General features: G+C 61.6%; 2 protein-coding genes across 2 annotated transcripts; both read right to left on the reverse strand.

The window, feature by feature from the left end:
* On the reverse strand, positions 1-6,605 carry FAM50A (family with sequence similarity 50 member A). Its single transcript, XM_019439721.2, has 13 exons — positions 6,442-6,605; positions 5,148-5,232; positions 4,945-5,044; positions 4,611-4,756; positions 2,089-2,165; positions 1,910-1,976; positions 1,740-1,801; positions 1,357-1,433; positions 918-972; positions 673-721; positions 503-573; positions 310-420; positions 1-179 (listed from the first exon to the last, which is right to left on the reverse strand). Exons 1-13 carry the CDS (start codon positions 6,550-6,552, stop codon positions 171-173), a joined length of 1,020 nt encoding a protein of 339 aa, XP_019295266.1. The 5' UTR covers positions 6,553-6,605; the 3' UTR covers positions 1-170.
* Positions 6,606-7,389: 784 nt separating this feature from the next.
* On the reverse strand, positions 7,390-13,415 carry GDI1 (GDP dissociation inhibitor 1). The gene is made up of 11 exons (XM_019439715.2): positions 13,279-13,415; positions 11,943-12,050; positions 11,704-11,803; positions 11,423-11,557; positions 10,762-10,960; positions 10,363-10,494; positions 9,676-9,775; positions 9,114-9,285; positions 8,671-8,815; positions 8,478-8,532; positions 7,390-8,395 (listed from the first exon to the last, which is right to left on the reverse strand). The coding sequence occupies exons 1-11, from the start codon at positions 13,321-13,323 to the stop codon at positions 8,243-8,245; spliced, it is 1,344 nt and encodes a 447-aa protein (XP_019295260.1). The 5' UTR covers positions 13,324-13,415; the 3' UTR covers positions 7,390-8,242.
* Positions 13,416-13,599: the final 184 nt, after the last annotated feature.

The following is a 13,599-nucleotide window of genomic DNA, read 5'->3' on the forward strand; positions in this document are numbered from 1 at the left end:
TTCCGACTCTGACACGTGTTTATTTACTGTAAAAGAAAAAGGCAGTAAATGACGACAGCAGGGGCAGGGGCCGGCCGGCCCTTCACGTCAGGGCCGGGACAGTGGGGGGCAGCGCCCGGAGTCCGGAGGCCCCGGGAAGGGGGCGGAGGGGGTCGGAGGCGCAGGGACATTCACCGGATCTGGTGTGAGCACAAGAGCACAGAAGAGGGAGGTGGAGCGGAGCAGGGGCCGGAAGGCCTTGGCCTTCCATCCTCTAGTGGCCCGCACAGCCCGACCCCCGCCCAGCCTTCCCGGCCCGGTGCCACTCACTGTGTACTTGTCCCACTTTTTCTCGGGGTCGTAGGGCTCCCAGCGGCTGGCAGGGAAGATGTGCTTGTTCTTTTCGTACCAGCTGCGCAGCACCACCTTGCCCGCGTGTGACTGAGGCGGGGAGAAGAGCCGTTCAAGGCTACTGGGGGGAGGGCGGGCACCCCATCCCTCCGCTCCCCCTCCCCCTCCACACCTCATCCTTCTCCACGGTCGCGTCACTGAGCAGCCGCACGTCATCGTGAACGTCGAAATTAAAGAGCGGCCCTGCAGGGAAGCAGCAGCCATCCCAAGGTCAGGGTCACGCTGCCGCCCTGCCACACAGGAGAGAACTCAAAGGCAGGGGGCCGGGCCGGGCACACTTACCACTCTTCCCTCGGGCCTTGGTGACAATGAAGTCATAGAAGCTGTGGTGCTGCGAAGGCAAGAGAGCCGTGGTTGACGAGCCCCCTCCCCCCCCCCCCCCCCCCCCGCAGCCCACCACCCGCCGGCCCGAGCCAGAGGGCCAGGCTGGGGCAAGGTGCCCTCTGGAGAAGCCCCGAGGCACCCCACAGCCCACCGCCCCACCCGGCCCGCCCCACCCCCAGCTGCAGGGAAGAGAAGGGCCTCACGTGGGGGATGATCAGGTCCTCCTTGATGTACATGAGCTGCTCCACCCCCGCTGACCTGAGGGAGAAAGGCACGAGGGCTGTGGGCGCCCGGGAGCAGCCACCCAAGGAAACCCCGGCACCGGAGCTGGGAGGCAGTGGTCCCGGTGGCAACCCAGAATGCTTCGTGGCAGGCTGCAAGGTCTGGCGGGCCCAGGATGGGCACACACCACCCTACGCCTCGGGGCTAAAGAACCAAAACAGGTACCCCCCACCTAAGCTGTCCCCGGTGACACGAACGGAAAAGAAACCTGACCCTCTGGCTCAGGAACACAGTGCCCAGCATGCCACCTTCCCACCCAAGGAGCAGCAGCCAGACTTTGGGGCTCCGGCACCTGGGACCCTGCGCTCCAGACGCGCAAGCATACACACGTGCTGCGCGTGCTCCTGAGCTCACACGCACCTGAGCTCGCTGAAGTCTTTGCGCAGGATTTCAAGCGCCTTCTGCAGGAATTGCTGCATCGTGTTGCCCTTTTTCATCTGGAGCAGCAGCCCGGGAACGAGCATCCACAAGAGCAAGGGGTTAGTAACACAAGACAGAAGCCTGGAGAAGAGCTCTTAAGAAGGCAGTGGCCCAGAGTTCCCTGCCGGGGACCTAGGAGCCCCAGGCTACCCCCCACGAAGGCCCTTTTCCGTGCCCCTCCAGGCTCCCCAGGGTCCTCCCACAGGAAAGGGCCTGTGAAATTCTGAAGTCGGGACTGAAAGCTCCTTTCCCACTGAACCCGAGGGAGGCTGGGCCCTGGGGGGGGCCCAGGGAGGGGGCTGTGCGTGCTCCCCACCACCCACCTTGACCGTCCGCCGGTGCCCGGAGCCATCCCAGTAACTGAAGGTGATTTCGATCTCCTCACCTACAAAGCAGAATTGCCTTTTGGCCTCCAGACGCAGACGTCCCTGCCCCGACAACTGTCGGCAGGAGAGGCAGCCCACCCCCAGCACCCCACGCGGCAGGCACTCACTCTTGATCTTCTCCTGCTTGGCCTCCCACTCCTGCCGCAGCTCTTCCCGGAGCCGGTTCTCCTCTTCCTGGGAGAGGAGGGGGATGAAGGAGGGGGGCCCAGGGCTGTTCGGGGGGCGAGCGGGACCCCACTCCCTGAGAAAAAGCCCCTGCCCGAGCCAGGGGGCAGGCCACTCTTACCTCACGGTCTCGGTCGGGCAGGAAGCTCGTGTCCACATCTGGGTTCTTCCCCAATTTCCTCTTCTTTGCAGTGATCTCTGGAGCAAAAGGAAACAGGGCAGTCGGCTGCACGACGGGCCCCACTGCCAGGGCACCCTGGCCCTCTGTCTCTGCAGCCTCGGCTCAAACACCACCTCCTTGGAGGCTTCCCGGAGCGCCCTGGCACCACCATGGGCCCCCAGTCACAGTGGCCGGCACTGTCTCGTCCACAGCACTACGGAGACCCAAAAAGCACCTTTGCCAAGAGGCCTTCGCCTCGCTCTCCACTGCCAGCAGCTGGACAGGAGTCCGGGGACTGTGTTCACATCCCATCAGCTGCGACCTCAGGCGCCTCAGGGGACCTCAGGCATCGGTGCCGGTGTGTGAGGGAGCAAAGGGCCCTCTGTACGGAGGGACGGGGCATCCTCAGAAGGGTGGATGCTTGCGGAGGACCCGCTCTGCACCCAGAGCCGTGCTCATCGTGGGCCCACACCCAATGTATCACCTAACCCTCACGACGGCCCCGAAGGGGTGTGGCACTCCTTGTTCCCAGACAAGGACACTGAAGCCCAAAGTCCCATGACTACTAACACTGGGGCCGGAGGGGAAGAGGGAAGAAGAAGCCCCCGCTAGGGCTCAGGCCAGGCTCGTCAACATCTTGGACTCTGGGACTCAGTTTCCCTAATTCAGACACGAAGGAACTACAACTTGCTGGTGTCAGCACCCCGAACCCTCTTCCTTACAAGTTACCAAGGACCCCGGAGAGCTCTCACCTCTGGGGGCTGTAGCTCTGGGTAGTCACCGAATTTGTAATTAAGCCTGAGAAACAGTGAAGACCCGGAAATGGGAAAGCCCACGTTCTGTTAGCTGTTGGAGTGATGACATCATCACATGTCACGTGGCCTCTGCAAAGCTCCACACCACACGCTCAAGAGAGGAGGAGGATGAAAAAGGCCGAGCAGGCTTTGCCGCGCTTATGGAAGTGTTTTTGACCTCGCAGACCCCCCAAAAGGGTCTTACAGGCTCCTAGGAGCACGGTTCCGGAGCCCGGCTGCACGTCAGCATCACCCAGAGAAGAATCCCACACCAGTGCCTCATCGCCGGGCCCCCCAAACAAAACCACCGTGGGGAAGGAAGTGCTCACAAAGCCCCAGCGACACACACTGAGCTTCACGGCCTCCCCCCAGATCCGCGCCGTCCACCACAGTGCTCCCTGCCGCAAAGATGCACAGTTCCCGTGACAGCATCGAATGCTACTCAACACTTATATTATGAAACAGCACTGGGGCGCCCAGGGGGCTCAGTCGGTTGAGCATCCGGCACTTGACTTTGGCTCAGGTCATGATCTCACGGTTCGTGGGTTCAAGCCCCGTATCAGGCTCCGTGCTGGCGGCGCAGAGTCTGCTTGGGATTCTCTCTCTCCCCCGACCTCTCCGCCCCTCCCCTGCTCTCTCCCTCTGTCTCTCAAAATAAATAAATAAACAAACAAAATTACTAAAGGGGACTGCAGTTATCTTCACTGGTTTCTCTTCAGCGTGTTTGACTGCGGCTCGTGAACACAGGGAAACCCAGGAGGCTCGGGCTCTCTCTCCTTACCCGCGTCAGCCGGTCCTCTTGAAGCCACCATACGGGGCCGCGGCCACGCCGTGAGGTACCATCCCCCGCCTCAGATCCCTCACGCCGGGAAGCCCTGCCACGTCCTCAACTGTGTCCGTTTCCGCTGGCTCTACTGCCGGCCACACTCATTCTGGACGCAATACATCCCTCCACGCCTCACCTCTGGTTGCTCGTGGAAGTCCCCTTGCTCTAAAGGCCCGGCTCACCTGTTCCCACCTTGAGACGCTCTCCCCGCCCTGGGCTGGACCCGGGCCCTTCAGAGGGCGCGCGCTCACCCATGTGACTCCAAGGAGAGGAAAGGCGCCCTGCCTCTATCTATCTGCCTCGGCGCTGGCTCAGAACAGGTACGTGGCACACGGGCCCCCCATGCTGGTTTCATCCTTGCTCCCCAGCCTTCCCGAGTTGTCCCTGCCACCCCCCTGGTCCCTCGGCTGAGACCTCTACTGAGGTCCTGAATGTCTGTGGCTGTATCAATTTACACTGAAATGAATCAAACAACGGACACTCGGCGTCCATTACACAAGCCACGTGCTCAGTGGCCAGCTAGCAGCACAGAGCCGAACGTCTCCATCATCGCAGAAGGTTCTGCTGGGCTGCCCCAAGGCCATCCTCTCCCCTCCTCGGTCCATCCTTCACGGGCACTTACGAAGGGCAGCTTCTGAAGACTTCCTGATCAAGCATCGGCGTCTTGCACCAAAGAGCCCACAGCCCTGCCTAGCGGCCACACGCCAGGCCCTGACTCACTCTGCCCCTGGAGGCAAGCCCCACGGCCGCTCTCTCTCCCACCCGATGTGTGAGGTTCAGGACCGCGACGGAGCAGGCCGTCCAGACGGGGTAAACGGATATGCTTCTTCTGCTATGGCCTGGCTTCCCAGAGCCAGCCTTACCTTCCCTCTCCAGCTCCTCCTCATACACAGTCACCTCCTCATCCTCGTCACCTGCCTCCTCCTCTTCCTCCAGAGTGAAGGACAGGCTGGAGATCTTCCGCTTGGCCTCCTTCTTGCGCTCCTTCTCTCGTAGCTTCTCCAGCTTCCTACCAAGGCACAGCACACCATGCGCGACGTCCCCACCCTGAGGCCCTTTCCCTAGCCCAGAGCTGCCCGCAGACAGGCAGGCCCACTCTCACGTGGCAGGAAGTGCCCGGCCCACCCCCAAGCACTAGCTATACATTGGGGCGGGGGGGGGGGGGGGAGGGCTGCCGGCTGAGATGTCAGGACCCACAATTGCAGCTCCTTCGACTGCTCTTTCTTGGCCAGCTGCTTCTCCCTCTCCTTCACCAGCGCCTCTTGCTTGGCCTTCATGTCATTCAGGGTCACGAGACCTACGAGGTGAGGAGAGGCAAGCATAAGGGTGGGTGGCCCAGCGTGGGGAAGCAGCAGGGCTCTGGATCCGGGGGGGGGGGGGGGGTTGTGCGCTTCGCTCACCGACGGTGCTGGACTTGAGCTCCGCCTCCACGGCGTCGTAGTGCGCAGAGAACTTCTTGTCGATGTTAGATTTCATTATGTTCTCCTGTGGCAGAGGGAGGACAGCAGTGAGGGCTCCCCACCGCCCCACCGGGGAAGCGGGGAGCTCGGGCTCTAATCCCGGATCTGCCGCTGGGCTCACGATAATGTGACCCCGGGAAAGACATGTCCCCTTTCCTCGGTCAATGGGAGGTTCCACAGGGCTATGAAGGGCCCTTCCAGTGCTGAGGGAGCCAAATGAAGTGGCTCCCTGCGACCTGTGTGCTGATCTGGCCCCTCCGTGTCTCCTGCTAAGGACGAGTTCCCTCAGTGGCCCCGGGGTCACAGGCCCTACCTGCCTTGGGTGTTTTTCATACCCAGCCTTTAAGCTGAAGGTCTGGAGACCCAAGCCGAGAGGTGACAGGAGAGAGTGAAGAGTGGCCAAGGGGCTCTAGATGTTGCCCACAGCTTCCCATGAGACCTCGCTCCAGGCCAGCCCCACCCCACTCGGTACCACACAGGTCCGTCTCTGGCTGGTGGCCTCCAACGCAGGTGGCCAGCAGAGAAATGCAACTCCACGGGCCGAAGAGCCCACACCAAGACCGCAGGGCTTGGGCGCCAGCGTGAAGCGAGGCCACGCCAGGCCCCGGCGCACAGCTGTCTCCCTGGGCCTGGCATCCACAGTACCCAACGTAGCCTGCTCTCCCCGCTCTGCAGACGAGTCTCCCCAAAAGGCCCAAGCAGAGGAATCCTTTTTCCTGCCAGCCCGCCGCCACCGACCACTCATTAAAGCCCTTCGTGAACCGCTAGCACCCCGGACGCGGGACTCTGCCTCTGTCGCGGTGCAAAGGGCTCTGGAATGAGCCTCAGTGGCCTGTGGATGCGCCACGGCCTGTGGGGCCTGACTTCCCTGGCATCCATGGGATCAGGGCGGAGGCCTCGTTCTCAGGGCCGAGGGGCCAGGGCGAGGACGCTCTGTGTACGCGAGGGGAGCCCTAATGCCACCAACGGAGCCACGACTACGGCTCCCTCCTGTTGGGAGCTTGTCACAAGCTAGCTCGTCTCCGCCTCCTGGGCCCATTTTACAGATGAGCAGACTGTCGCCAAATCGTTTCTACATTTTGCTGGAGGTGCGGGAGCAAGGGGCCGGCCCCGGCTCGCCGCCTGCGCTCTGCATCCGCCGCCCAGGGTCTCGCGGGGCCCCAGAGGGCCGGGGCGGCGGGCGGCGGGCGGCGGGCGGCGCGCGTGCTCTAAGAGGCCCCGGCCGGGCCCGCACCTCGGCAATCCGTTGCTTCATCTGCTCCATCTGCTCGCGCTGCTTCTCCCGCTTCTTCATCAGGTGCATGGCGCGGCCCGCCTCGCTCGCGGCGCCCTTGTACTGAGCCATGGCGGCGGCGGCGGCGGCGGCGGCGGCGACAGCGGCGGCGGCGGCGGCGACAGCGGCCTGCTGGAGCCTCAACGGCTGCAGGGACGGCGGCGGCCGTGCAGTCAGCTGACGCCCGCGCGGTGACGTCAGGCACCAGGGGACGCGCAGTCGCCCCGCCCCTTCCCGCCGGCCTCCGGAGGCTGGACCCCAGTCGCTCGCTTCCTACATTCCCCGTCATTCCTTTGATGACGTTACCCCCTGGCCCGAGGCTGGGTCCCCCGTCTTGCTTCAGCCAGCTGACCTCAAGCCTGGGCCCCCAGACCCTCCTCTTCCTTAATGCTGAGGCCAGCCCAAGGCCAGACCCACACCGCTGCCCCGCGCCCTTGCTGCCTCCCTGAGGCCACCCCGGTTCCCACAGCTTCGATTTTGACCCCCCACCCCCACCCAAGACTGGGCCCCAGTCTCCTGTTTTAACCCAGGCCATGAAGCTGGGCCTGGGTGTCCTCCTCCTTGACCTGGAGACAGGGACCCTGCCCTCTCCACTTCCTCTACTTCCACCCCCCACCCCAGGCCGGACTCCTTTCTCCCTCTCCTCCCCTCCCCCCCCACATTGACCCTAAGGGACTGTAGTCCTGATGCCAGCACCAATTCGCTGGGTGGCCTTGGGTAAGCCGGTGTGACCGATTTCCTCCGGACGGGCCCTTTTGGTTTAGCAGCTAATTCCCTGATGAAGAAAGTCCCCTTTCACTCCCATCCGGAGCAAAGCTAAGCCAGAGCCTAAACTGCTACAACAAAACAGCCCTGGGAGCAGAGGCCCCACCATCACCCGTTTTTTGGAAATAAAGCGAAAGACCTGGGTTCGGGTTTCAACACAGTTTTATTGAGAGGTTTTCTGTGAAATACACTAGAGGTCGGGGAAGGGGACACATTCACTTTGCAGGATAAGGGTTTCCCACCACTAAGGGAAAGGTTGTGGGCTGGGGCAGGGCGCACTGGGGTTTGGATCCATTTTCCCACCTCCTTCTGCTTTGCTCACATTTCTTTTCTCTCTCGGCAAATGCCAGAGAACACAAACACAAAACTAGCAACAAAAATAGCAAGATCAACCTCCAACCGGGCTGCACGCAAGCCCTCCCCCCTCCCAGGCCACACCAGAAGGCTGCGGGCAGAGGCACTCTGCTCCCTTCCCAAATCAGGGGGGCCGAAGTTAATAAATTAGAATAAATTAACGAGGGCGGGGCGGGCGGGGGGAGGAATGCAACTTTGTGCTGGGAGGGCCCCTTCTCTCCAACACGCAAGAGAGCTGGTGGGGGGAGGCAGGGGGCATCTCCAAAGGCCACTACAAGTAGGGGTAAGAGCAGTGGGGGCAGAAGTCAGCTTTTCCTCCACGTTCTTCCCAAACAGAGCAGAAGAATTAGGAGTGGAGGGGGAAGAGACACACACAAGGGAAAGAACCCTCTTTTCCCAGAATAAGGAAGGGCCAAGAAAGAGGATACTATCCAACCCCCCGCCTCCCAAACCATCACTAAGGTTAAGGATTTGGTCAGTGAATCAATGAGGTGGGTGACAGGAATGTAGAATGTGGTGGGGGAAGCAGAGAATGCTGGAAACGGGGGTGCCCAGCCAGGCCCATCTCCCCAGCCCTGGAGGAAAACCGACTCAGGTCAGGGGAGAGGGCACCAAGGGCTAGGCTGTGGGGGAGGGGCATCAATCACTGGTCAGCTTCTCCAAAAACGTCATTCTGTTTGCGCTTCATGTTCTCAAAGTCAAAAGCGGAGCCTGCCATGCGCTTGTAGATGTCTTTGATGTCATTGCAGGTTGTCTCGAAGTGTGTAGTGGCATCATAGGAACAGGAACAGAACACCTGGAAACACCCAGAGCCAGGGTGAGCTGGGCAGGGGCCCTGGGTAGGCAGCTAGGAGCTGGGGCCAAGACAGCCTGCTTACCTGGCTCTCGGAACCATCGTCAATGGGCTCATATAAGTCACTGATGGCCACAAACCTGAGGGGTACACGGAGGGGAGGGAGGAGACCTCGCGACAAGCCTTACTCCCTGTGGCCTCTGCCCCCCCCCCCCAGCTCCTCGGCTCCCTTCCTTCCCCCCCCGCCCAGCCTCGGCCCCGGCCCCCCAGCCCCTCACTTCTGGTCAATGGGCTCCAGCAGCTCCAGGGCAGGCTCAACCTCCTTTTCCGGCTCTGCAGTCTCCACCGTGGTGCTGGCAATGGCGATGTACTTGCCCTGCGCAGCCACGTTGTGTGCGTAGGAGATCATGCACACGTAGATGTCTGCCCGCAAGAAGGGGCTCCGTTAACACGGGCACAGAGGGCCCCTGGAAGCTGGGCTCGATTCGGGCCTGCCTGCCCACTCCTCCCCAGTCCGGCACAGCAGGCAGCATCCAGACTGCCACCCTCACAGAGCACAGCCCAAGCCACCCAATCCCTAGGGCCCCAAGTCACAGGGACTGCTATGCGGGTCCCCATCCTTCCACGGAGGGATCAGGCAGAGAGCTCCAAGAATTACGGGGAGAGGCAGAGCCACCCCAAAGAGAACACACTAGAGGAAGTCACGTGGGGCTTAGCCTACCTGACTTCCTGTTAACTTGGTTCTGGGGGATGATGATTTGGCAGGAGTTGGCATCATTGGTGTTCTTGATGGGGTGGCTAAGGATACAGATGATGCGGATAACCTGGCCGGCTTTCCGCACCCGGTCTGGAATATAGCTGGGGTCACAGATCAGCTGCTTGCAGCGGGCCACCTGTGAAAACACCGGGAGGCCTATCCAAACACTCCCCTAGGTGGTCGTGGGGTTGAGTCCACAGCGAGGGCTGGCACTGTGCTCCTCTGAGCGGTACAGCTTCATCTTGTACCTCGGGGAGGTGGGCCCCCGTATGCAGCGCTGGGAAACACCTTTTACCGAGACCCTGTGATCGGGAACACTCCCTGGACCCCTGACACGGCAAGCGGGTCTGAGAGCTACCTCTCACCAACAGAAGTGGCTATGTGGACTCCTTCTGGGGCCCTGGTCCGCAGCCCAAGGGGACCCAGGGAGAGACCCAGCAGAGGCCGAGTCACCAGGGAGAGTGCCTCTAAGGAGAAGGCCAAGCCCCACCCAGACCGCCATCCTTGCACCACAGAGAAGGCTTACCTCTCCCTCTGACTTCACACCCACCACCTTGCCATTCTCCATGATGATGTCATCCACGGGTTTGTTCAGCATATATGTCCCCCCATAGATGGCACTCAACCTGTGGTGGGGAGAGCGATGGTGGGAGTCTCCTTCCCAGGAGAAAACAGGGACTGGTGCCCCTGTGCTGTCCACTCCCTGCCTCCAAACCAGTCCTAGGGTACAAAGAAGGCTGCCCTAGGCAGGCAGGGCTCAGTAGACCTGGTGGTTCTTCCCACCTCTGTCACTGCCACAGACTCAGGACTGAATTCGGAGTACTCCTTCCTCTCCGGTTTCCACCCAAAATACTCTGCAAAGGGCTACCGTGAGAGAAGCCTAAGGGCATGGCTCCTCAAGGGAATGGTCTGGGGAGCAGAACAAAGGACTCTGGGGAAGCCCTCCGACTTGAGGTTCCAAGGCCCCAGGCCCAGCCGTGGTGCCGCCTGAACGTGGCTGGGAGCCAGGCAGGCCCTGTTGGTGAAGCCCTGGTCCTTCAACCCTGTACCTCCACGCCCTGCTGTGGCACACCGCCCCCGCCCCAGCACCCGAGCACGTGCAGTATAAAGCACACTAGACCACGATGGGAAGGCACGAATGCCACAAAAATCCTCAAGGCCATTTCCGTTCTTGGTCCTACTTAGTACTGCCAACAGAAAAAAGCCACCTCACCTTGCAAAGCCCTGGGGCAGCTCACCGAGGCCGTAGAGCGGATATAAATAAGGACTCTTTCCGTACCGAGCCAGGGACTCACTGTACAACTTGATGCGGTTGATGGTCTCGAGACAGGGCTGGTCCAGGTAACTGGGAGGATGGGGTCAAGAGAAGAAGCTCCAACAGCAGCACCCCAGCTCACCCCCACCCAAGCACCAGGCCAGCCGCCCCACCACCGTCTACGGCCTGGGGAAGGCTCCGGGTCAAATAAATGTGCAAAAAGAACAAAAAAGCTGACGGGTGAGCATGTGGCTGACTACGAGAAACGTGCAGGGCGGATGGAGGGAGCAGCGTGCAGGAGTGGGGAGGGCAGGGTGCAGCCAGACGAGGGGGTCTGCCACGCCAGCTTCCTCTCACTCATCAGTGCGGTAGAGCGCCAGGGCATGGCCAGTGAAGTCGATGACGTCCTGGCCCAGGTCAAACTTCCGGTAGACGTCGCGCATGCTGGTGCTCTGGGGGTCGACGCCCTCGAAGGTCTTGGGGTCGTTCTCATCAAAGTTTGCTACAAACACCAGGAATTTGCGGAAACGCCGTTTCTCAAACATGCCCATCAGATCTGTGGAGGCAGATGCGAGAAGCCTGTACCCCGCAGAACGTGAAGCCCTCCTTCCCAGCAGGTGGGCTAAGAAAGCAGGTGCCCTAGCTCCCAGCCAAGCTTTGCTGACGACCACCGTGTAAGCTTACGTGAGCCCCTTTGCCCTTCTTGGCCTCAGTTTCCCCATCTGTACAAAGAAGGGATTGGGCTGGACAGACTCTGCAGATCCTCCCAGCTCCAACACTTGGGGATGTTTCACGGGACAAGTGGAGCCCCGGTCAAGAGGCTGAAGTCTTTCCAGAAGGAGCAACCATCCACACATCCGTTCTGCGTGTGGTCTTCCCTCCTGGCCTCCACTGTGAGGCTCAGGGCAGTTGAAGGAGGCCAGACCAAGGGGCTTCTGGCAGTGCGTGGGGAATGTGACCTTGGGCGCCCTGCTCTGCCCCTCGCCATAATTCTCTGGCTCAGGGAACCTGTACTCACTGGAAGCCAAGGCTTCGGTCTCAGTGGATGGCACTTTATAGATCTTTCCCCCCTTGTAGACAAAGCTGCCTTCCACCACCTTGAAGTCCAGGTAGCGCGTCACCTCTGTATATAGCAGCATCTTTACCAGCTGCCCTGTGGGGCGGTGGGGAAGAAACAACATTGGCACAGCTTCCCCCCTCCCGAAGCTCCCTAGCTGGTGTGGCCACCCCTCCTCCGGAGCCTGCCCCTCTTCAGCCGTCCTCATCACCTCCCACGACACCTCTTTTCATCTCTCTCACCATTGGCCATGAGGAATTTAGGGATCAGGTCAACGTTCCAGTCTCGGCCCCTGCCCATGGCCTCAGGGGGCCCCTCCAGCAACTGAAAACGCTTATACAGCTGCAAACAGGAGAAAGAAAGGCGCCTCAAGGACCACCCTGTCTGGTCTCTGCCCCCCTTTCCCAGAGAATCTATGGAGCTGCTCAGGCGGCTTCTGTGAGAGGGCAACGGGGGATGGGCCTGGGCCCAGGAGCCTCACCTCCTCCAGGGGCGTGATGGAGGAGCTCTCTCCCCCATAGTAGGGGTTCCTGTCCATGTGCAGCACTTTCTTCCCGTTCACGGACATGATGCCGGACAGGATACATTCCTGGAGAAGGGGGCAACACTCACTGCATTTCCCTCTGCCCACATTCCCAAAAGCCGCCCTGATTTGTTCCCTACCCTAAACCTGACGGGAGAGCAAACCTACAGAGACCCTGCCCCAGCGGAAGCTCCTTCCACCCCTGGCTGGCTGGCTCCCCTAAAGGCCGGGGTGACAGCTTCATCTGACCACAATCCCTCTTACAACTTTGCCGAGCAGAGTTGAACAAGGAAAAAGAAATAAGGACGGTGCCCAGAGAAAGAGTGCCCAGCAGACACAGGGATGGTCTCGGCCATGACAAGAAAGCCATCTATCTACGTAGGACCATGCTAAAAGGCAGAAAGCCCACAATGAGCCTCAGAGGAGATCCAGCTGAACAACGAAGGGCACCAGAAAGGGAAGTGAAGAGAGGCTCGACACTGGCCTGCAATCTCAGGCCCCACCCTGGGCTGCTCTTTCCTCAAAGGACAGGAGCGGCTGACCCTGTGTGTGTGTGCCCAGCCACAGGAGGGGCTTCTACACCCTGACTGAGAAAGAGGAGCCTCTCCAGGGGAGCAGTCCAACAGGGTCTGGGGGAAGAGGGAAGATAAACACCCTCACTCGTTTCTGTCACCAGGCCAAGGACAAAGGCTGCAAATACTCCTCAGCCTGGAATCTCCATGGGAAACCGTGGTAGGGTAGCGGGAATGTGCTCCCTGGCCCCAATGCTGTTCCTTCTGGAACATTCCCTGGGCCCCGGACCGCATTGAGAAGCCAGGAACGCAGGATGAGGGCCCGCCCCGGTGAGGCCCCCTTACCCAGGGACCTTGTACTTCACCCGCACCAGAATTAGCACAAGATGTGGGAGGGATGCTGTGTGGGCGAGGGGTGCGGATGACGGCTGGGGGCCTGGTGGGCGGGGTCGGGGGCACGGCGGGGAGGGGGGACTCTGGCCGAGTGGGGGATGCATCTTCTGGCCCAGGAGGCCTGGATACAGAGCAAGGGGGGGATCGGAGGTCAAGCCCGGGGAGTCGAGGGGGCGGCTAGGTAGAGGGCCGCTTCTTGCAGACCGGGCGACGGGGGTGGAGAAAGACGATGGCGCGGACGGTGGTGGGATGGGCACGGGGCGGTCTTTTTTGGGGACCCGAGCGCCTCGGACGGCAATGACGGGAAGATGGGGTCGGCGGCCGGGGGCGGCAGCGCCGCAGGAAGGACGAGACGATACGGGACCCCGGGCGCCTGAAACCGCACTTACGGTGAGGCCGGTCCCCAGCACGATCACGTCGTATTCCTCGTCCATGGTCAGGCCTCGCTGCCAGCGCCCGTCGCTCCTCCTCCTCCTTCAGCACAGTCGTCGCCGCCACCGCCGCCGCCGCCGCCGCCGCCGCCGCCGCCGCCGCCGCACTGGACCAAAGATGGCGGCAGTCGACGCCGCTTGACCCCTCCGCCGCGTCAAAGAGTCCCAGCCCCTCCCCGCGTCCCGCCGCGCCAGCTGGGGCCACCGCCTCCCTGGCTCGCCTCCCAGGAAGGCGGCCGGGGTCCGGGAGGCAGCACGAGCGCGGTTCCGCGGGCGGCG

Source organism: Panthera pardus, unplaced genomic scaffold, assembly GCF_024362965.1.
Source record: "Panthera pardus isolate Hobbes unplaced genomic scaffold, ASM2436296v1 HiC_scaffold_27, whole genome shotgun sequence".
NCBI classification, from domain to species: Eukaryota; Metazoa; Chordata; class Mammalia; order Carnivora; family Felidae; genus Panthera; species Panthera pardus.